This window comes from Hemitrygon akajei, chromosome 11 (assembly GCF_048418815.1).
Source record: "Hemitrygon akajei chromosome 11, sHemAka1.3, whole genome shotgun sequence".
NCBI classification, from domain to species: Eukaryota; Metazoa; Chordata; class Chondrichthyes; order Myliobatiformes; family Dasyatidae; genus Hemitrygon; species Hemitrygon akajei.
Window position 1 is genome coordinate 5,381,938 of NC_133134.1, and position 23,313 is coordinate 5,405,250.

At 52.8% G+C, this 23,313-nt stretch overlaps 2 protein-coding genes across 7 annotated transcripts in view; one reads left to right on the top strand and one right to left on the bottom strand.

The window, feature by feature from the left end:
• Nucleotides 1–496: 496 nt before the first annotated feature.
• Nucleotides 497–21,729, bottom strand: amdhd2 (amidohydrolase domain containing 2). 6 transcript variants are annotated; one of them, XM_073060111.1, is made up of 13 exons: nucleotides 21,412–21,729; nucleotides 19,399–19,523; nucleotides 19,007–19,111; nucleotides 18,415–18,551; nucleotides 17,572–17,711; nucleotides 16,326–16,380; nucleotides 15,240–15,452; nucleotides 13,239–13,327; nucleotides 12,564–12,708; nucleotides 12,079–12,186; nucleotides 9,663–9,731; nucleotides 7,328–7,429; nucleotides 497–3,646 (listed from the first exon to the last, which is right to left on the bottom strand). In XM_073060111.1, exons 3-13 carry the CDS (start codon nucleotides 19,087–19,089, stop codon nucleotides 3,525–3,527), a joined length of 1,263 nt encoding a protein of 420 aa, XP_072916212.1. In that variant the 5' UTR covers nucleotides 19,090–19,111; nucleotides 19,399–19,523; nucleotides 21,412–21,729; the 3' UTR covers nucleotides 497–3,524. The 6 variants fall into 6 exon arrangements, with proteins under 6 accessions (XP_072916212.1, XP_072916210.1, XP_072916211.1 ...); XM_073060109.1 differs by lacking the exon at nucleotides 21,412–21,729 and adding an exon at nucleotides 20,646–20,891; XM_073060110.1 differs by lacking the exon at nucleotides 21,412–21,729 and adding an exon at nucleotides 20,527–20,634.
• The window catches only part of slx4 (SLX4 structure-specific endonuclease subunit homolog (S. cerevisiae)), a 43,839-nt gene continuing 41,330 nt past the window's right edge, over nucleotides 20,805–23,313 (top strand). The window contains exons 1-2 of the mRNA XM_073060106.1: nucleotides 20,805–20,941; nucleotides 21,693–22,089. Coding sequence (XP_072916207.1) covers nucleotides 21,741–22,089 — 349 coding nt within the window. The 5' untranslated portion in view covers nucleotides 20,805–20,941; nucleotides 21,693–21,740. The remainder of the gene's footprint in view (nucleotides 20,942–21,692; nucleotides 22,090–23,313) is intronic.

Here is a 23,313-nt window from a genome sequence, read left to right on the forward strand (position 1 = left end):
GGGGTCACCCATGTCAAACAGGTCAAAGGGTAGAGGCCAGACTAAGAGCGGTCCACTGGTCCTCCACGTTTGGGAGTTCAGCTCAGGGCTAACAACCGTGACTGGTCAAAAAAAAACTGTGATGGAAACAGCAACGAAGATTCCTTCTGTGTAAATATGGACAGAGAGAGAGAGATGTAAGACCTTCACTGCTGCCCTAAACACCAGTGGCAATTAATTATCAGTTCAAAGGAGACTGCAGATGCTGGAATCTGAAGCAAAAATTAACTCTAGAGGACTTCAGTGGGCCAGACAGCATTTGTGGAGGAAGCTGGTGATTTTAGGATGAAAACCTGGCATTTACCCATTTACCATCGTTGATTTTTCGTGATTGAATTGTGAAATCGTCACAGGCACTGCTCTGTTGTGGAAATGTTTGAGGGCATTGCAAGATCTTTCCATTAACCTCTTACTCCCATTCAGTATCGACATAGCTGAACCTCAATGAATACAAATGTCTGGGTAAAGATCTTCATTTATTGGTAATGAAACAAATGATTTAATAGGATGCGGCAGAAATATGCTAATTACAACTTCAATCAATACAGAACACTCCTCGTCATCTTCAAGGGGTGATGCCTCAAGAATTGGAGGCATCCATCATTGGAGACCCTCAACTCCTGTACCTACTGAAGTGGCTACTGAGTGCATGCTCATGGTCTTCTGCTGCTGTAGCCCATCCACTTCAGGGCTTGACATGTTGTACATTCAGAGATGCTCTTCTGAACACCACTGCTGGTTACTGACACCTTCCTGTCAGCTTTAACCATCTGGCCATTCTCCTCTGACCTCTCATTAACGAGGTGTTTTCACCCACAGAGCTACCGCTCACCGGATGTGTTTTTTTCACACCATTCTCTAAACTCTAGAGCAGGAGCCCCCAACCTTCTTAAGCATGCACCCCGACCATTAACAGGGGGTCCGTGGACCCCAGGTTGGGAAGCCCTGCCTAGAGGCTGCTGTGAGTAAAATTCCCAGGAGTTTAGCAGCTTCTGCGACACTCATACCACCCCATCAGGCACCAACAATCAAAGATCATATTTCTTCCCCATTCTGGTGTTCGGTCCAAACAACTGAATCTCTCGACCATGTCTGCAAGCTTTTATGCATTGAGTTGCTGTCATGATTGGCTGATTAGATACTTGCATTAACGAGCCGGCGTGCAGGTGTGCCGAATAGTGCACGTCCCATTTTGTTCAGCTAGTATCCCAGGGCAGGGACAGTATGGGTTATACATAGAGTAATACTTTCTCCACAAAGTCCTATCAAAGATTCCCAAGGCAGGGACAGTACGGGTTAGATTCTGTGTAATGCTGCCTCCAACTCTGGCGTGGATGGTCCCAGCCCCGGCAGTGGAAGGAGGTGGGTTGGGCATGGGGCTAGCAACCCCATCCCATGAAAACCCACAGCTACAACCGAAGCTCCAAAGAGCTTATCCCCGGGAGTGGAAGGACCTTCGAAGAAGAGCTACACCTGGGGACAATTTGAAAGACTGGCCCAGGGCAGAGTGCTGTGGTGAGCTGCTGTCAGTGGCCTTTGCCCCAGCAGGGGTATTGGGCTTAGAAAGAAGAAGAATGCACCTTCTGCCCTGTCCCATCTAAGGGTCCCAGGGCAGGGACGGTACTGGGTGGGTATTGAGTGAGGCTCCCTCCGAGAGCAGGAGAGTGTGGAGAAAAGCACTCCCGATCGGTGTTCCAGGACAGGCTCAGCACAGCGTAACACTCCCTCTACACCAAGCACACACACCCAGGACTCTGACAGCAAAAAGAAAAGATCGCCTGTAGAATAAACTTCTATGCTAATCCAGCCTTAGTCAACAAGGCACTTTCCGAGGAGACTGAGTGAGGTGTGCAAAGCCCCTATGCCCATTCTAACAACTCTCTACAGGGGCACCATCAAGAGTGTCCAGCTCACTGCCATCTTCGTGTGGTACGGAAACTGCAGGGCCCCAGAGAGTAAAAGCTGCCGGGAGGATCAGCGGGGTCCACCTCCCCCCTATCCGTGACATTTACCAGGAGTATTGCAAACAAAGTGCTTGAAGCATTGTTGAGGATCCCTACCACCCATCCCACAGTCTCTGACCCACTACTGTAAGGAAGGAGGTACAGGAGCATCAGGACGAGGACTGACGGGGTAACAACTTCTTCCCTCGGGCTGTGAGACTAACGAACACCCTGTACCACTGAGATTTTGTCACTCGGACAGCGAGCTGTCTACTGCTTACCTGTGCTATGCACCACATGCACTTTGAGTTATATTTATTAACTTATTTATGGTAATATTTCAGTTTATGTGCTGTGTGTGAAGATGCTTTGTGGTACACAGTGGTCCAGAGGAATGTTGTTTCTTTTGGTTGTAGCATATATGTCAAACTCAAGGCCCGCGGTGGAATTATCTTTGGCCCGCGAGATAATATCTAATTACTATTAAAGCTGGCCCCAGTAAACGAAGCGCCTATGGTGTATGATATGGCTAATGCTGAGTTTATTCAGTTACCAGGTTTTCAGGGTTTTTAGTGTTTATTCGGCAGTCTTCTTCATAAGAAACGGAATTTGTAAAGTGAAACACTTTGTAGTTATAGCAGAGACTGAGACACATGAGAGCAGGCTGAAAAAACGGAGGCAACGAAAGCTGCGTTCACACGCGTCCGACTGATCCGGCCCGCATGAAGCTGCATTTTGCTCAATCCGGCCCGTGACCTAAAATGAGTTTGACACCCCTGATTACAGGCAGATGACAATACCCTTGAACTTGAATCAGCTGAGAGATCCAGAGTCACTGTACAGAGGGGAAGGTCGCTTCTGCACAGCTGGTGTGGCTGTAGATGTTCATCCGCTCCAGGTGATGTGGAGAGCTGCTGGGGAAGCAGGGGTGATGACCCAGTGGCCGGCCGCACACCCGGGGGGGGGAGAGAGAGACAGAGAGAGAGAGAGAGATTGTGTGTGTGAGAGAGACAGTCTCAGAGGGCTCACGTGGAAAAGTTTGCAAGAAGCCAGGAACACCTCACGTGTGCATGCACACACTCATGGGGTCTCTTATGTACCCACACACAGCCCCCACTCACCCACACTACACCCCAAATGTTATATAATTTCACATGTATTGTAGCAAAAGATTTCAGTCCAGTTGGATATAAAAAAGAGCAGGTGGAGACAAACTCCCTCCTTCCACCTCCTCTCCCCCCCACCCTCCACCCAACACCCATGCACAAGCAGTCACTGTCCTAGTAGCTGGCCTTTTGGGTGGGACGGGGAGAAATCTGCATCCCTTTAGGGTGGGAGAGATCCTGCCCCTCTGCTGCCACTGTTTGAACTAAGCCCCCACACAGATGACTCATGGGGAGGTCCAGACCAGTCTTGTCTCCAGATCCAGTACACAACAGGCTGGAATGGCACCGGATGCAGGGATTTTGATCCTGAAAGTTCAGCACATTCTGATGTCCTGCACGGTGCGAGGCCAGCAGCTGCCCGCCCGCTCTGAGCCGGTCACTTCTCTGCATTACAACACGGGCGTGTTGGCCTCCCAGCGGGCCCACGGCCTTCCCACACCAATTCTCCCGCAATGTACGTGGCCCGCACGTTTAGTTGCTCGTCCAGCAGAACCAGGTCTGGAAAAAAAAAACCAGCCGCAGTTTTAACCCCTCGCTGCCCACTCTCCCCTAGTCAGGGAATAATCAGCATGGAAACAGACCCATCCGCCCAACACAGCCATGCTAACCCATAAACACAAGAGATTCTGCAGACAGAGTGGTAGAGCATTACAGAACAGAATCTATAACCCTCCTTCTATAATTTTTTTATACCTCAAGCATTCCAGGGAATAAAATTTTAACCTATTCAACATTTCCCTATAACTCAGGTCGTCAAGTTCTGGCAACATCCTTGTAAATTTTCTCTGTAATTGTTCAATCGTATTTACATCTCTCCTGGAGGTAGGTGACCAATACTGCACACAATACTCCAAATCAGGCCTCACCAGCATCTCATACAACTTCAACATAACATCCCATCTCCTGTACTCAATACATTGATTTGTGAAGGCCAATGTGCCAGAAGCTGTCTTTACAATGCTGGAGGAACTCAGCAGCTCAGGCAGTACCTATGGAGAGGAATGTTTTGGGCTGAGGCTCTTCCTCGGGGTATAATCTAGACCCATTTGCCTGCATCTGGCCCACATTCCTTTAAGGTTTTCCTTTCCATCTATCGCCCTTCGGCCCACGATGCCATGCCATTAATCAAATACCCAAGCATGACCACACCACAGCCAACAGGTCTCAGCAATGCCTCTGCTTTCTCAGGAGGATAAGGAAATTCAGCATCGGTCTGGATGCATAAAACAACACTGCTGAATGTGACCGTGAGAAAGTGCAGAGCAAATCACAGAAAACAGCCAGAATAATCAAAGCCCAGCCTCCCTGGACGTCCTCTCTTCGCCCCCTCCCATCAGACAGAAGATACAAAAGCCTGAAAAACCATCAAGGACACTGTTATCAGGCTCTTGATCAGACCTCCTGTAGGGTGAGATAGACTGTTTACCTCACAATCTGCCTCATTATGATCTTACACTGTCTGTCTGCACTGCACTCTCTCTGTAACTGTGACCTTTCATTCTGCATTGTTACTGTTTTACCTTGTTCTACCTCAAGGCACAGTGTAATGAACAGTATGTCTGTAGGAGTTTGTACGTTCTCCCTGTGACTGTGTGGGCTTCATCCCATGGGTTGTGTACAGATTAGGGCTAGTAAGTTGTTGGCACACTCGGTTGAAAGTTTGGTGACACTTGTGGGCTGCCCCCAGCACATCCTTGGACAGTGTTGGTTATTGTAAACTAAGCCTTTCACTGCGTGTTTCAAGGTACAACTGACATCTCCTGGGTGAACTAGGAAAGGGCTTCAGCAAGGCGTCACTTCATTCTGAAGTCAGAAAACACAGACAAACGCTGGAGAAACTCAGCAGGTCAGGCAGCATCTGTCATCACCAATATGTGCTGTGTGGTATGACATCATTAAGTATTGTGTCGTATGACATCATTATCTGCTGTGTGGTATGACATCATCATTATGTGCTCTGTGTGGTGTGACATCATTATGTGCCATGTTGTATGACATCATTATTGCTGAGAAGTATGACGTAGGTTATCACGGTCTTTCTATGACCATGACTGTCCTTGGCAAATTTTCCTACATAAATGGTTTGTCATCTCCTTCTTCTGGCCAGTGTCTTTACAAGACGGGTGACCTCAGCCATTGTCAATATTCTCCAGAGATTGTCTGCCTGTTGTCAGTGGTCACATAACCAGGACTTGTGATCTGCACTGGCTGCTAATACTACCATCCACCACCTGCTCCCATGGCTTCACGTGACCCTGATCGGGGGCTAAGCAGGAGCAGGGTGACCTGCAGGCTAGCGGAGGGAAGGAGCACCTTCCACCTCCTTTGGTAGAGACGTATCTCCACCCCACCACACCAGTATCTATGCAGGGGAATAAACAGTCACAGGTTTGGGCCGACACCCTTCAGGAGCTGACTCTGGCTAAGCGCAGTTCAGGGTTCAGGGGAGGCTGGGAAATTGATGCAGCCTCGGTTCCTGTTGGTCTTTGATACCAGCGCTCAGCGGTGCAGAAGAGGGACAGAAAAGGGTGGGGAGGGCAAGAGAAAGTGGGAGAGGATGGGGGTGTGGGAGTGTGAGGGGAAGGGGAGGGAAAGAAAGTGGGGATGACAGTAGAGAGTAGGGGCAAATAAGGGTCCAAAAATTTCCCAGGTCCTGACTCCCACAGTCCAATAAAGACCAGACACAGGTAAACGCCAGGTATGGGTCAATTGTCAGTACAGAGGATTGAATTTCACAACCAAGAAAACGGGTGAATTTTAAACACAACTCCCCGACACAACACAACAGTGATGTGAACTGTTCCCCACCCTACACAACGGGGATGTGAACTGTTCCCCACCCTACACAACAGTGATGTGAACTGTTCCCCACCCTACACAACGGGGATGTGAACTGTTCCCCCCCCCCGTACACAACAGTGATGTGAACTGTTCCCCCCGATACAACGGGGATGTGAACTGTTCCCCCCGATACAACGGGGATGTGAACTGTTCCCCCCGATACAACAGTGATGTGAACTGTTCCCCCCGATACAACGGGGATGTGAACTGTTCCCCCCCCCCGTACACAACAGTGATGTGAACTGTTCCCCCCGATACAACGGGGATGTGAACTGTTCCCCCCGATACAACAGTGATGTGAACTGTTCCCCCCGATACAACGGGGATGTGAACTGTTCCCCCCGATACAACGGGGATGTGAACTGTTCCCCCCCCCCGTACACAACAGTGATGTGAACTGTTCCCCCCGATACAACGGGGATGTGAACTGTTCCCCCCGATACAACGGGGATGTGAACTGTTCCCCCCGATACAACGGGGATGTGAACTGTTCCCCCCGATACAACGGGGATGTGAACTGTTCCCCCCGATACAGCAGAACAGGGATGTGAACTGTTCCCCCCGATACAGCACAACAGGGATATGAACTATTACCCCCCCGATACAGCACAACAGTAATGAGATTAGATTTGCTGCCTGCCACCGGCACACCACCACATTGAAACTCAGTGAAGTGCGTTGTTTGTGTCAGCCCACAACATCACAGCTCCATTGCCCAAAGAGCAAGCCCACTACTTACTAACCCTAACCCGTACGTCTTCGGACTGTGGGAGGAAACTGTCGTGGGGAGAGCATGCAAACTCCTCACAGACAGTGGCAGGAATGGCATCGAATTACTGTTTTCCTGCCTGCTGTGGCCCAGCAGCTCAGTTTTATCAGACGTTCCCTCCCTCCCCGTCGCTTTGACCTTTCAGATATCGCACCAGTGACTCCAGAGTCCATCAAACCACAAGACCTCGGAGCAGAATGAGGCCATTCAGCCCATCAAGTCTGCTCTGCCATTTAATCATGGTTGATTTATTATCCGTCTCAACCCATTCTCCTGTCCTCTCCCCGTAATCTTTGACACCCCGACTAATAAAGAGCCTAACAACCTTTGTTTTAAATATACCTCCACAGCTGTATGTGGCTATGACTTCCACAGATTCTGGCTGAAGTAATTTCTCCTCATCTCTGTTTTAAATGGATATCTCTCTACTCTGAGGCTGTCCCCGTCAGCTCTCTCCAACACTCCAGGCAACGTCTGCTATCTGTCTGCCTTCAGCTAGCCCAACACCGCGAGGGCTCACTCTGGTCTGCCCCCCACCCCCGTCTCCGGGATGGGCTCTGCCCTCTCACCTGCGTCGGAGCCGTAGTCCAGCGTCCCCTTCCTGTCCTCGATCCCCAGGAGCTGGGCGGGGTGCAGCGAAGCTGCCTCCAGCGCTGCCTCCACGGAGCACCCTGCAGGGAGGGCAGAGTGATCTCAGTAACATCTCGACGGTCCGACAACCTCGCTCCCGATCCGAGTGCCCCAGAGTTCCGGAAGCGCATCACCCCTGCTGGGGCATAGGCTGCTGAGAGCAGCTAGCCAGGGCCCTCTGTCCTGGAGCACTTTCAAAATGTCCCCAGGTGTAACCCATCTTCTCAACTCTTCCTCTCCCCGGGGTGAAGTCTTGGCGTTACTGGATGGGGTTGCTGGACCCATGCCCAACCCTCCTTGGGACCGTCCACGATGGTGTTGACACCTATCACTAACACCAAGTTTAGTTTACACTGCCCACTTGTCGCAGAAGTTTCAGGTCCACAACCTGATAAAATAAATTTAGGTAATGCTAAATTATTTCTTTATAATTTTTCAGAATTTTTAATATTACTTAAAGAGTGAGATGTTCTCACGATCTGAATGGGTAGGGACATCCATATCAGAATCAGGTTTAACATAACAGTGACCCGGGTTCACTTCCCGCTACTGTTGGCAGGGAGTTTGTACATTCTCTCTGTGACCACGTAGGTTTCCTCCCACAGTCTAATTGTTCACCTGGGTGTAATGGGCGACAAAGGGTCACTGGGTTACTGTGCTGAATCTCTAAAGAAATAAAATTAAATGCAGCTTGTGAAAGGACATTTGAAGCCACATCTCCCAGCTGCCGAGATTGAAGTCACTGTTGCACCTGGAGAAAGAGGGAAAGATTCCCGGACCATCCCTCCCTCCCTGCCATGCTTCTCAGGATGTACGTGGACAGTGCTCTCCGCCTAGTGACCAGACTCCTGCGGCGTGACAGCAGACAACTTTGACAAACTTGTACAGGTGCACAGTGGACGGAATCCCGGCTGGTTGCACCATGGCCTGGTATGGAAACGTCTACAGAAATGGTGGATACAGCCCAGTCCATCACAGGCAGAACCCTCCCCACGATAAGGAACACTGCCACAGGAAAGCAGCATCCATCAAGGACCTTCCCCCCCCCCCCCCCCCCCACCTCTTCTCAGGAAGGTGGTAAGGGAATCTCAGGACCCCCAGCACCAGGTTCATCACCTCTCAAGCATCAGGCTCCTGAACCACAGGGGGTAACTTCACTCAGCTCAACTCCACAACCCAATGGACTCACTTTTTAGTTACTGTTCCTGCTCCCTGCATTTTGCTTTTTATGTGCAGTTTGTTTTCTTTTACACACTGGTTGTTTATCTGGTTAGGGATAGTTTCTCTCTTTTGTATCTTTCCCCTGTGAATGCCTGCGAAACAATGAATCTCAGAGTTGTAAGTGCTGACAAACACTGACTTTGATAATAAGTCTACTTTGAACTTTGCTTCGGGTAGTTCTAACGTGTTGAACCCAGGAAAGTTCAGGTGCACGCGGAGATATGCCAATCCACCTGTGCACAGCAAGATCTCACACAGATTGCCTTGCCAGTGGACAGCTTCTCTAATTTGACAAACATTTCCCAGCCCCACCTCCTGAAGCAAAATCCTCACGACCTACAGGGTACAGCTGGAAACTGGTGTAACGTCCCACTGAAAGTTTGATGCCCCCAGCAGTGCAGCAGACGGGCCATCAGGAGGAGGGCCAGGATTAGAACTGTCTATCTCCTGGTCCAAGGAGAGACGGGACGGGACGGGACACGACACTGACTGCCCAGAGCCCGGAGCGGAATCTAGGCCCCGGGCCCCCTCTACTGGAACAGGCCTGACACTGCAGCCAAGTTGGCTCTGAATCAGAATCAGTGGCTTCTGTCCTGAAATTTGTTGCTTTGCAGCAGCAGTATACTACAATAACTTAAAAAACTATAAAAATACAATAGGAAACATATACATACATTTTCAATTAAATAAGTAGTGCAAAAGAGAGCAAAAACTATTGAGAAAGTGTACGAGGATTCATTGCCCGTTCAGAAATCTGATGGCAGGGGGAAGAAGCTGTCCCTGAAACAGTGGGTCTTCAGGCTCCTGCATCTCCACCCTGATGGTAGCAATGAGAACAGGGCATGTCCTGGGTGATGGGGGTGTTCAATGATGGATGCCACCTTTCCTGAGGCATGGCCTTCAGAGGGTGTCCTCAATGCTGGGGAGGTGAGTGCTCAGGATGGGGCTGACTGAGTTTACAACTTTCTGCAGCTTGGCCCCTCCACTGCAGACGGTGACACACCCTGTCCGCGGTACATCCTCTCCCTCTTCCCCGCCGCAGAACCAGCTCACCTGCTGCCTGTCGCAAGTGCCGTACGCACATGTCCATCGTGGCGATGCTCCCACTCAGCGTCCGGGTCCCTGCAGGGGTCAGGGGACAGAGGTCAGGGGTCATTTCACTGGCTGGGGTCACTGTCACCTGACCACAAACCTTGTATACATGGCCACTCAGCCCATCCACACAACCTTACCCCCACCCACACCCACTCATACCATGTACCCTCAGGCCTTGCCCACCCCACCCACATATCGTACAGCTGTCCCCTTGACTCTTGGCTCTATCACCCCCTCCTGCTCAACACAGCTTCCCTCTTGACCTCATGAAAGCACCCCAGGATCCCTCAACACTTCCTCCCTCCCCTGGAACTTCTGTCAAAGGCACGGACCCCCCCCCCCATGGGTGTGGGTGTGGGGGGTCAGCTGAGACTCCAAGTTGAGCTGCTCGATCTGGGACACCCACTTCCTCTCGAACTTTGCGCGAATTCCTTGTGAGAGAGCGGACGCGATCTTTGTCCACATCCCACCAGAGCCTCGGGGAGAGGAAACCCCCCCCGCTCTCCCCTCCAGGCTTCTCACCACAGCCGGAGCAAACCCAGAAGCAGCCATCGTCCAGCAACCGGTTGTTGAAACGGAGCTGGAGGTGAAGGTGCACGTTATAGAGGGTTAAGGGGCCTGTCAAAGACCCCTTCCACATTTATGCCCCAACTCAGGGCAGGGTCACCTCTCTGAGCAGACCACAGGTAGGAAAGGAATCTTACTGATCCCAGTAACTCCCTTACCCCCACCCCCAGACACGGCCATGACAGATAACGTCTCCTCAGCACTTAGAGCTGCTGCGGTACCACACTGCACCCCACATTTTTTTTTATATCGAGTGATCAGTCTGAAAGGCAGTGGCTCTCTCTACACAAGTTCATTCACCAGAGGCTACAGCTCCTGTGTGGGAACTCTGTCCAGCCATTTCGGAGCTGCAGCCTGCCACGTTAAAGCCCCATGCAGTCAGAACTCAAACTCAGCCACCACACTTATCGGCCTTCCGAGGAGCAGTTCCGAGAGGGAAAGGATCGGAGTCTCCAGACAGGCAGGGAGTCTGTGCGGTGAAACTCCAGAGGACACTGCCACGCACACAGCGGGGTTACTCTGAGCGAAAATCAAAGATTCTCTGCAGAGCCCTTCATCCGGTTGTCCCAGGTTGAATGCTCCAGGTGGGACAGGGTTTACCGACATTAACAGCCGGAGAAATCCGTCCCAGCCCCCGGTAACGAACCTTGGCAAACTGCCAGCCTACATTGCTGCCCGCGACCCAACAGATTCAACAAAACAGCAGAAGAGAACTGCAGCAATCCTCTGCCAAAGATGAGGCAGCTCTCTCCTAAACGTTCCTCCATCCTCCTTGCTGTTCATCAGCCTCACTCAGTAACCCAGCCCCCCACAGAGTGACTTTCCCTCAGTAACCCCCCCCACACAGAGTGACTGTCCCTCAGTAACCCAGCCCCCCACAGAGTGACTTTCCCTCGGTAACCCCCCCACACAGAGTGACTTTCCCTCGGTAACCCCCACACAGAGTGACTTTCCCTCGGTAACCCCCCCCACACAGAGTGACGTTCCCTCGGTAATCCACCCCCCACAGAGTGACTGTCCCTCGGTAACCCACCCCCCCCCAGAGTGACTTTCCCTCAGTAATCCAGCCCCCCACAGAGTGACTTTCCCTCAGTAACCCACCCCCCCCAGAGTGACTTTCCCTCAGTAACCCCCCCACACACAGTGACTCTCCCTCGGTAACCCACCCCCACACAGAGTGACGTTCCCTCGGTAACCCACCCCCCACAGAGTGACTGTCCCTCGGTAACCCACCCCCCCCAGAGTGACTTTCCCTCAGTAATCCAGCCCCCCACAGAGTGACTTTCCCTCAGTAACCCACCCCCCCCAGAGTGACTTTCCCTCAGTAACCCCCCCACACACAGTGACTTTCCCTCAGTAACCCACCCCCCCAGAGTGACTTTCCCTCAGTAACCCCCCACACACAGTGACTCTCACTCAGTAACCCCCCCCCACACAGAGTGACCCTCCCTCAGTAACCCACCCCCACACAGAGTGACTGTCCCTCAGTAACCCACTCCCCCCCACAGTGACTTTCCCTCAGTAACCCCCCCACAGAGTGACCCTCCCTCAGTAACCCACCCTCCCCAGAGTGACTGTCCCTCAGTAACCCCCCCCCCCACAGAGTGACCCCCCTCAGTAACCCACCCTCCCCAGTGACTGTCCCTCAGTTAGCCCCCCCCACAGTGACTGTCCCTCAGTAACCCCCCACACAGTGATGCTCCCTCAGTAACCCCCCCACGCTGAGTGACTGTCCCTCACTAACCCCCCCCCCACAGAGCGACACCTTCTCAGTAACCCCCCCCCACGCTGAGTGATGCTTCCTCACCTGCCACGTAGGCGTGCAGCCCCTCGATGACTATGTCCTGTTGGCCCAGGGTGTGTCTCCCCGACGGGAGGCCCATGGCCATGATGGCGTCCGTTACCAGCACCAGACCTGCCGGTGAGAAACGGGAGGGTGGGGGCAATCCTTCCACAGGCCAGCCACGGCGTGCTGGGCCGGAACGAAGGGGAGGAGACTGACGGCATGGATATCGGAGGGTAGAGAGGTCAAGGAGGGGCAAGGGAAGGGTTATATGAAGAGGGGATGGGATTTGGGGGCAGTCTTTTGAAGGAGGGGGCAGGGGTGGGGTGGGGGCGAATGAGGAGGGGCAGGGTGGGGGCAAGTGAGGGGAGGGTCAGGGTGAGCGAGGATGGGCCAGGATTGGGGGCGAGTGAGGAGGGGCGGGGTGGGGTCTGATATGGGTAGATGGGCCGGGAGTGGAGAGGAATGTGCCCGCAGGAGCCCAGCGGTGACCGTCTCCGGTAGGTTACCTCGGGGGTGGGCCCTGTATGCGATCCTCAGGGCCGCTGGGTTGGTGTGGATCCCATCAGCGATCATTCCGTAGAAAACGCGGCGATTGGCGGGGATCCGGTCACTGGTCAGCAGCCCCACGATGCCAGGGTCCCGATGGTGGAACTGCAGGAACGAGAGGCAGAGGCCCACGACTCGAGCTGAGAACATCGACCCGGGGGCAGGGGAGTGCGGGGAGAACAAGTGGGGCAGGGAGAGAGCGAGGGGGAGAGAGTGAGGGGGGAGCAGGGAGAGAGCGAGGGGGAGAGAGTGAGAAGGGAGTGGGGAGAGAGCGAGGGGGGAGCGGGCAAAGAGGGAGGGAGGGAGGGGGCATTGTCTACCACACCACCGTAGTTCCCAGGAAAAGCCCCTCCCACAGCCCGTTTCATAGGTCCCCATGCGGCCTCACTATTGACAAGTAGGAAACATAGCTGTTAACTTGCACACAGGAAGATCCTACATACGAGGATAGGTCCTGAGGCGCGAACCCTCCCAGATCCTCCTCAATGTGAGGGCTCTCGTTCTGCACCTTGCTTGGGACTGTGTTTCCCACGACTCTCTCCCTCCCCAACTTTCTTTCTCTTCTCATCCCCACAACTATGTTCCCCCTTTTCACAACTCTCCCTCCAACCCATCTCCTCCCTCCCCCGACTCACGGGCAACATGGCGTTGAAGAGGTGGGTGATGAAGGTGGTTCCGTGTGAGACAGCTGCCTCAGCCTGGGACAGGTCTGCCACCGAGTGTCCTGCAGTCAAGAAAGGGCAATGTTTAATGCAATCCAAACCCTCCCCTCAGCTCCAGCCGGCTGTGAGCGGAGGAGGGCTGGGCACGGGATTAGCAACCCCATCCCGTAAAACCCAGAGCTACCAAACACCAACAGAAGCTCCAGAGGCCTGACCCCTGGGAGAGGAAGGATCTTCGCAGATGGGCTGACCCAGCACAGAGGGCTTTGGCGGGCTGCCGTTGGCGGCCTAGGCCCCAGTGGGGGTGACGGGCTCTCCCTGCTCCCATCCCAGGGCCCCCAAGCACCCCTCCCAATCCTCAGGGTCAAGAGAGGGTTTGGGGTTGGGGATGAAGGTGTGTTGGAGGGAAAGAACAGTGAAGACTAATGGATGAATAAGCAGCCGGTGCAGATCACAAGTCCTGGTTCTGTGGCCACTGGCACCAGGCAGACAATCTCTGAAGAGATTTGATAATGGCTGGGGTCACCCATCTTGTAATGACACTGCCCAGAAGAAGGCAATGGCAAACCACTTGTGGAGAAAAATTTGCCAGGAGCAATCATGGTCGTGGAAAGACCACGATCGTGCACACCATACCACACAGCACATAATGATGATGAATATTTAGTGAATAGAAACCTATCACCTGCCAGCTTGTACTCTTCCCTGTCCCCACCGCCTTATTCTGGCTTCTTCCCCCTTTCCTTCCCAGTCTTGGCCCAAAACATCAACTGTTTATTCATTTCAATTGATGCTGCCTGACCTGCTGATTTCCTCCAGTGTCAGTGCGAGTGAGAGAGATTGAGATAGTGAGAGAGAGCGAGATACATGCTCTGGATTTCCACCATCAGCAGAATCTCCTGTTCGTATTCACGTTCTAACCTGTTCTCAGTAATATTTACTTATTTTAACATTTATTATCGGCATGATTTGTCCTCTTTCGCACATTGGATGTTTAGCGTCTTTGTTATGTAGTTTTTCACAAATTCTATTGTATTTCTTTATTTTCCTGTAAATATCTGCAAGAACATCAATCTCAAAGTAGTATATGGAGACATATAGACTCACTTTCCAGCTCACGTTCTGATATTGCTTTTTGGTTATCATTATTGTGTTTTTCCTTTATATTTTCACAGATTGTCTTTTGCACATTGGTTGTCCGTTCCTCCTGCACACGGTTTTTCATCGATTCTATTGTGCTTGTTGTACTTGCTGTGAGTTCCCGCAAGAAGGTGTATCTCAGGGTGAGGCACTTCGATAATAAATGTACCTCGAACTTTGAACGTTCAGTACATGTGGTTTGATAATAAATTTCTGCAGAACTTTGAGGAATGGGGATCCTGCTACAGTGGTAATAGGGAACCGTGGACAAAGCTGGAATGTGCAGGGATCACACATTTCAGGAATTTCACCAATTATGATATAATGTGCACCCTCTGTGTCAATGGAAAGCTGCATTTGCTTTTAGACCTGTGTCAGAGGGTCAGTGGGTGGACGTCGCCCGGACGGGGTGTGTCAGAGGGTCAGTGGGGTGGACGTCGCCCGGACGGGGTGTGTCAGAGGGTCAGTGGGGTGGACGTCGCCCAGATAGGGTGTGTAGGAGGGTCAGTGGGGTGGACGTTGCCCGGACGGGGTGTGTCAGAGGGTCAGTGGGGTGGACGTCGCCCGGACGGGGTGTGTCAGAGGGTCAGTGGGGTGGACGTCACCCGGACGGGGTGTGTCAGAGGGTCAGTGGGGTGGACGTCGCCCGGATGGGGTGTGTCAGAGGGTCAGTGGGGTGGACGTCGCCTGGACAGGTCTATCAGAGGGTCAGTGGGGTGGACGTCACCCAGCCACGGTGTGTTAGTGGGTCAGTGGGGTGGAAGGTGCTAACAGTGGTTCCCCATTACCCCCTCACCCTCCACTCTTCGGCCGTGCAAGACTGCACCCCCTTACCCAGCGAGACCCGGATCCCTCGGCTGACCAGCTCCTCGATCACCTCAGCACTGCGGTCCAGCTCGGGCGCCAGGGTGACGATGACAGCGTTGTCCAGGGAGCCGAATGTGTCCAGCATGTCCTGGAAACCTCGTTTCCCAAACGTCCGCAGGTGGTCCTCGGGGTGGGCTCCCTTCTTCTCCCGGCTGATGAATGGCCCCTCCAGGTGTAGCCCTGGGTGGACCAATAAAGATGGGACAAACTACTTGAGCAAACTTTCCTATGACAGGGACAAATAACACACACAGAGTGCTGGAGAAACTCAGCAGGTCAGGCAGCATCTGTGGAAAAGAGCACAGTCGGCATTTCGGGACAAGTCTGATGAAGAGTCTCGGCCCGAAACGTCAACTGTTTACTCTCTTCCACAGATGCTGCCTGACCTGCTGAGTTCTTCCAGCATTCTGGATTTCCAGATTCAGGTTTAATTGTCATTCGTGAGTATACAGCCAAACGGAACCTCGCTCCTCCAGGGCCAAGGTGTGAAACACAGCACATACATCACACAGAGCACAAGGACAACAGCCAAAAATAACACAACCCAAGTCCCGAGCGTTATGGCCGGCAGATTAACGGTGCAGAATATCTTGTGTTTAGGGGCAATTAACAAAGTGCTGGAGTTGCTGGGGGAGGGTTGAGTGCTGTCTGTGGGAGTAAAACTTGTAGTTCTGGGTTGAAAATCCTTTTCTTCAGACTTATCACATGTACATCAAAACACACAGCGAAATGAGTTAATTATGTTATCAGCAACCTTACCCAATCCTCTGCCTCACCCAACCCCTTGCCCTCCCCCCCTTAGCCAATCCCCTGCCCCTCTGCCTCACACCCAATCCCCTCTCATCTCTCCCCCTCACCTCAGCCAATCCCCTGCCCCCCTCACCTCAGCCAATCCCCTGTCCTTCTCCTCTGCTTTTCCTCCAATCCCCTCTCCCCCCTCCCCCCATCTCAGCTAATCCCGGTCCTCCCCCTCGCTTCCCGCTCAAATCCCCCACTCTGTCCAGAGCTGGAGTGGTCAGGGTGGAGTAATCCTCAGTGACCCAGGTCACTCACCGAGAACGCCCGCTCCACTTGCTCCTCCCTCCTGCACCTCGATCTGAGGAATCACCTGCAAAGGAGTAGAGTTAAATTCAGCTTTACAAAGCAGCTGAGTTCGATCGGATTGTTGATCCACATCTGGTTTCCAGCAACTCTCTGCTGGAGATACATCGCCCCCCCCCCCCCCCCCACCCCGCACACCTCCAACACGTCGCCCCCCCCCCCACCCACAATCATTCCCTCCATGGCTGCTCCTCATACTCACCTCCTCACCCTGCACCCCCACCAACTCTGGCCATCCCCTCCCTATCCCCGTCCCCCTCTCCACTCCCCAGTCCCCTCCTATCCCCCTCCCCACTCCCCTCCCTATCCCCATCCCCCTCCCCACTCCCCTCCCTATCCCCATCCCCCTCCCCAGTCCCCTCCCTATCCCCGTCCCCCTCCCCACTCTCCAGTCCCCTCCCTATCCCTATCCCCCTCCCCACTCTCCACTCCCCTCCCTATCCTCGTCCCCCTCCCCACTCTCCTCCCTATCCCCGACCCCCTCCCCACTCTCCTCCCTATCCCCATCCCCCTCCCCACTCTCCACTCCCCTCCCTATCCCCGTCCCCCTCCCCACTCTCCACTCCCCTCCCTATCCCCGTCCCCCTCCCCACTCTCCACTCCCCTCCCTATCCCCGTCCCCCTCCCCACTCTCCACTCCCCTCCCTATCCCTGTCCCCCTCCCCACTCTCCAGTCCCCTCCCTATCCCCATCCCCCTCCCCACTCTCCACTCCCCTCCCTATCCCACTCTCCACTCCCCTCCCTATCCCCGACCCCCTCCCCACTCTCCACTCCCTCCCTATCAAGCCACCCGTCTCAGTCATTTATTCCATGTTGATTTAGTTTCAGCATGAACAGGCCATTCCAGCCCACGCTGCCCAATTGCACCCTGACGTGATCAATTAACCCACTAACCCCTACGCCCGTGGACTGTGGGAGGAAACCGGAGACCCCAAGGAAACCCACGCGGAGAACGTACAAACTCCATACACCTCCTCACCCTGCACCCCCACCAACTCTGGCCAACCCCTCCCTATCCCCGTGCGCCTCCCCGGCCACGACGGCGGCCGGAACTGACTCCAGATCACTGGCAATGCAACAGGCCACTGCCGAGCTGCGGTCTACACCTTCCCTCCCCGGAACTGACTCCAGATCACTGGCAATGCAACAGCTCACTGCCGAGCTGCGGTCTACACCTTCCCTCCGCGTGCTGCTCACCTGGTGGTACACGGAAGGGGGAGAGGTGATGAGGGTGGGGCAGAATGAGGTCACTCCAGTGGACAGCAGCCTCTTGGCGACAGAGGAGACGCCCAGCTTCACGTTGGCCGAGGCCGAGGAGAAATCAAACCCGTAACCGCCTGGAACAGACACCAATGATGCAGGCAGAAAGCTCCACAGACAACAAGCACCCCCCCCCCCCACCTCAGCCCCTCCCCCTTCACGGACAGGTGTGCAAGCTGCAGCAAGGAAAGAGTTAAATTAAAACGCTGATCTGACCACACTTGGAATATTCTCTCAGTTCTGGTCGCCTCATTATAGGAAGGATGTGGAAGCTTTAGAGAGGCTGCAGAGGAGACTTACCAGATGCTGCCTGGATTAGAGAGCATGCCTTAGGAGGATAGGTTGAACGAGCTAGGGTTTTTCTTTTTGGAACAAATGAAGATGAGAGTGACTTGATAGAGGTGTACAAGATGATAAGAGGCTTAGAGAAACTTTTTCCCAGGGCAGAAATGGTTAACGTCAGAAGGTACAATTTTAAGGTGATTGGAGGAAAGTGTAGGAGGCTGTCAGAGGTAAATTTTTCTTTTACAGAGAGTGGTGGGAGTGTTGAAAGCCCTGCCAGGGGCGGTAGTAGAGACAAACGCATTAGGGTCATTTAAGACACAATGGATGACGGAAAAATGTGTCAGAGGGAAGGGTTGGATTGATCGGAGAGAACGTTAAAATGGCTGCAGGACTACTGTACTGTTCTATAAATCGACATGCCGTCAGACAGGGTGCAGATGATTTGCATGGTGGGGAGCGCAGAGGAAACCGGAACACAGGGGTCAAACTACTCACCATTAATCTGTGTGTCGATGAATCCCGGGGCAACGATGCTGCCCTCACAGTCAACCTGGACATCCGCAAACCCCTTCTCATCGAAGAACAACCTCTCCGGGTTAAGGATCTTCCCTTCTCTGACCCAGAGGTCCTCCCTTTGAACAGACGCAACCAGAGTAGGACTCACGACAGCATTTACACAGAACAGACAGGGATATGGACCAATTACAGGCAGATGGGGTTGGTTAGATTGGCATCAGTTAGCACAGACACTGGGGGCTGAAGAATGTAAAGCTGAGGCCTTATTGGGCATTGGTCAGACATTTGGAGTTCTGTGAGCAGCTCTGGGCCCCTGGCATTGGGGAGGGTCCAGAGGAGGTTCACGAGAATGATCCCAGCAATCAAAGCTTTAACGTATGAGAAGCGTTTGATGAATCTGGGTGTGTACCATCTGGAGTTCAGAAGAACAAGGGGGAAATCTCGTTGAAATCTATCGAATATTGAAAGGGCTGGACAGATAGATGTGGAAAAGATGTTTCCTACTGCCGATGAGTTTAGGACGAGAGGGCACAGCCTCAGAATTAAGTCTGGGGGACCACAGCCCACTCACCTCTGTAACCTGTGATCCTTCAGAATGTAGCAGTTCTTGAACTGGGTAATGGGAGCATCCGAGACTGACTTATTGGACGGCATCGTCGCAGGGAGACACAGTACCCTACGAGAAACATTTCAGCTGTTAGGAACCGTGTTGAGGGAACAGGCTAGACAGTTAGCAAGTTTTACCATACTGGTGCAGAAATAAACTACTTCAGGGTATAGGACGCACCCACATTTCAATTCTTTCCCCAGTGCATTTTACTGAACATCCAAGTCACACACCAACCTAACTTGGAAATACCCCTCCTCCTTCCCGTTCTCCCATGTCCACTCTCCTTTCCCATCAGATTCCTTTCTCCGGCCCTTTACCTTTCCCAGCTTCTCACCACCCACCTTCACCCTCACCTGCCAGTTTGTACTTCTTCCCTCTCCCCAACTTCTTATTCTGGCTTCTTCCCACCTCCATTCCGGTCTCCGGTCTCGGCCCGAAGCATCAACTCTATATTCCCCATCCAGGGACGCTGCCTGACCTGAATCAAAATCAGGTTTATTATCGCTGACAGATTTCATGGAATTTGTTGTTTTGCAACAGCAGAACACAGTAACATATGGAAGTTAAATATAGAGTGCAAAAATATAGCAAAATAGTGAGGTAGAGTTTAGGATCAGAAATCTGACATAGGAGCAGAGTTAGGCCATTCAGCCCATCGAGCCTGCTCCACCATTCCATCATGGCTGATTTTATTATCCCTCTCAATCTCATTCCCCTACCTTCTTCCCGTTAACTTTGACATCCTGACTAATCAAGAACCTTTGAACCTCTGCTTTAAATACAGCATACTCAATGGCTTGGCCTCCACACCCATCTGTAGCAATGAATTCCACAGCTTCATCACCCTCTGGCTGAAGAAATTCCTCCTCATCTCTAAAGGGACAGACACCCTTCTATTCTGAGGCTGTGCCCTCTGGTCCTAGACTCCCCCACTATTGGAAACATCCTCTCCACATACACACTATCTAGGCCTTCCAATATTTGGTAGGTTTCAATGAGATTGAACACCACTCCCCCCCCCCCACCCCCAAGAGGAGAAGCAGCTGTTCCCAAGACACAGAGGACATCACACAACAGCGCTGGCCAGGATTCAACCTTTTGAGCTATCCACTACGCAATAATCTTGATTCTTTGAATCCTTCTTTTGGAGAAGAGTCTCTGTTAGGTTTAACCCTTTTTTTCCCATTGAGATCAGGGGCCAAATAAACTCCGTAATTGCTCTGTAATTCCCCGCAATTCATTCCATTACCATTTTGATAGCCCTTTGGAGAGAACTGAGACAGTTCTCCGAGAGAGTGACAGTAAAAACACCTCGTCAGCAGTTAGTGAACGTGGAGATCAGGCACAAGGTTGCGGGCTCCTAATCAGACACTACTAAACTTTGTTTTCAGTGACCACCACAGTAAAGACAACCTCACTAAAGCCAAATCACTGTCCCTCGCCCACTGTCCTTCTCTGTCCCATCGCTTCACTCCACAAACCTGCCCAGCTTTCTGGATCTCTTTGTAATGTCTCAGTGCATAAGACCGTTCAGCCCATCGAGTCCTCGCCAACACCGCCGCTCTCTTCCCCTCCAGCCAACCTCTTCAGTGCTCATTACCTGCGGTACTCCGTCTATCACTCGCACGCGCGTCACATGACTCTCTTCGCCTGGTCAGCTGACCGACCAGGCACGTGTTCTCTTTCCTCACCCGCCGGTTCCATGTTTGTTTGGGGCAACCGCAGGAAACATGGCGAGGAACGACTTCCGGTGCGAACGGAGCGGGGCAAAAAATACAGCCCTCTGCCGAGAGTATTGGACCGGGACTGGCACCGCTGTCGCGGGAGGGCAGCCCTGGTGTGGGGCACACGGAAGTACGGAGCCCGGAGGTGCTGTGGAGTAATGCCCCTGGCCGAGTGAGTGAATCCAGTTGCAGCCTCTGGCCTTCAACTTTAGGCGGTTAACTGACTGACCGATAGTGAGACGGGTATCGGGAGGAGGAGGAGGAGGAGGGGTGGGGTAGTGGGGTAGGAGGGGTGGGGTAGTGGGGTGGGAGGGATGGAGAGGAGGAAAGGAAGGAGGGGTGAGGAGGAGAGGGAGGGGTAGAGAAGGGTGGGGAATCTGGGAGGGAGGAGGGGAGGTAAACTGACTGGAGAAGTGGAATCGGTGGGGGTGGGTGGAGGGAATTATAGGGGAATAGGGTCAACGCACTCCAAGATCAGTCTAACCCTTCCCTCCCACACAGCCCTCCATTTATCTATCATCTAAGTGCCTCTTTAATATCCCTGATGTATCTGCCGTTACCTACACCCCTGGCAATGCGTTCCACACACCCACCACCCTTTGTGTAAAACAACACCAGCCTCAGAACCCCCCTCCGCCTTACCTACAATCACCTGCCCTCCTGGTGGGCAGTGTAACTCTTAGAGCGCCAGCGTCCAGGTTCAATTCCGCTGGTCTCCCTGTGACTGACTGGGTCCTCTGGGTGCTCCTGTTTCCTCTCACTTTTCAAAGGCGTACGGGTTAAGGTTATTAAGTTGGTGGACATGCAAGGTGGTGCCGGAAGCGAGGCGACACTCTCAGGCTGACCCCAGCACATCCTCGGAACGATGTATTTCAGTGTGTGTGACAAATAAAGCTAATCTTTAACACCGGTCATCCTCACAGGAGATGGATTCAGGCTGTGGTTTCTAACGTCTGTCCCGCGCCGAAGTGATGGATGAATCTGATGATGACTTTGTCGAGCTGGTGAAGAGGGCACCCCGGCACACAGCTGGAGACAGGCGCTGCAAATCAGTCAGCTGGGACCCGCCAGTTTCCTTCCCCGCAAGGGCGAAGTTGAAGCAAAAGCAGGCGCCTTCCAGCGAGCCCAACTGTGTCAACAGAAGCAGCGATGGGAACCCCGGGAGCCAGCAGGCGGGGGGTCCGGAAAGCCAGGTACCCAACCCACAGGCCGCTCCCTGCAGCCGCCTAGGACAGCTGACTTGTGAGGACTCAGCAGGCCCGACAAACCCCAACGCTGCACAGCTGCGCGGGGCCTCAAGGGTCAGAGATGGTTTCACAGGTGGGTGCTTGCAACTTTAAAAATAGATAATGCAGTCCACCACAGTGCACATTAACACGCGATGCTTTGAGTTCAGGAACTGTAGCAAGATAGAATGCTAGTGACCAGTTACTGAGTTTGAAAATAAATTGGTTCTTTCAGATTGTCGTAGTTGGGGATGGGGGAGGTGGGGACTACCTATTAAATTTTCCCAATGGTGTATGTCTCAAATAGCCTCTGATAACAGTCCAGCTCCTGGCCTTCACATGTGGCTTAGCTCCTAAGGCTGGCAGAACGATTATTACTGACAAGATTCAGGGCAAGGGTGGGTTACTGGCACCTCAAAACTAGTTGCTGTGGGCAGATGGGGCTGGTCAGCCACGGTTGGCCGCTCATCAGCTCCAAAACTGATCTCAAACATCTGCTGCCTTATGGCTACACCCACTCGTGGGGGAGGCTTCGGGAATAAACTCAGAGGGGAAAATCCGGAGTTGGAGTCCCTAAGGCAGTCCTACAGGGAGTTCAATGCTGACCGGCAACTCCTGTGACGCCGCTGGTACCAAACTGTATCAGTCTCTGCCGTTCCTCTGGATACATCAGCTGTGGAGAGGGGAGACTGCTGTATGGGCAAAAGCTCGCTCTCTGTATCGTACTGCCATCACGGACACAACATCCATGGTGTTATTTTGTTTGGCGGTATGCGTGTACAGTTGAATGTAGTAAACCAGAGCAAGAGACTGCGGATGCTGGAAATCCAGAGCAACGCACACAAAATGTTGGAGGAACTCAGCAGGTCAGGCAGCATCTAAAGAGAGGAATAAACAGTCAACATATCACACTGAGACCCTTCATCAGGGCTGGAAAGCAAGGGGGTAGAAGCCAGAATAAGGTGGTGTTAGGAGGGGGAAGTTTGTTCAACCTGGCAGGTGATAAGTGAAGTCAGGTGAGGCAGAGGTGGATGGTTGGAGTAGGAGGAGTGAAGTAAGAAAATATAAATTTTCCCTGTGAGGCAAATGTTTTGAAGAGTTGAGTTTGGATTATTAATCTGAATTATTATTCTAGTAATATAGGCATGATGTTTCCTGGCCCTTAAATCCCGGACTGGGCACTAACCACTGCCCCAACTGGACACTGCGCACAAACTCCAGTGTTGTACTGTGATTCCGTTTGTGCAGATGGAACTGTGGGGGGAGGGGGGAGGAAGAGTGCCATCCCTGTTAAAAGCAGGAGATTCAGACTCATTTA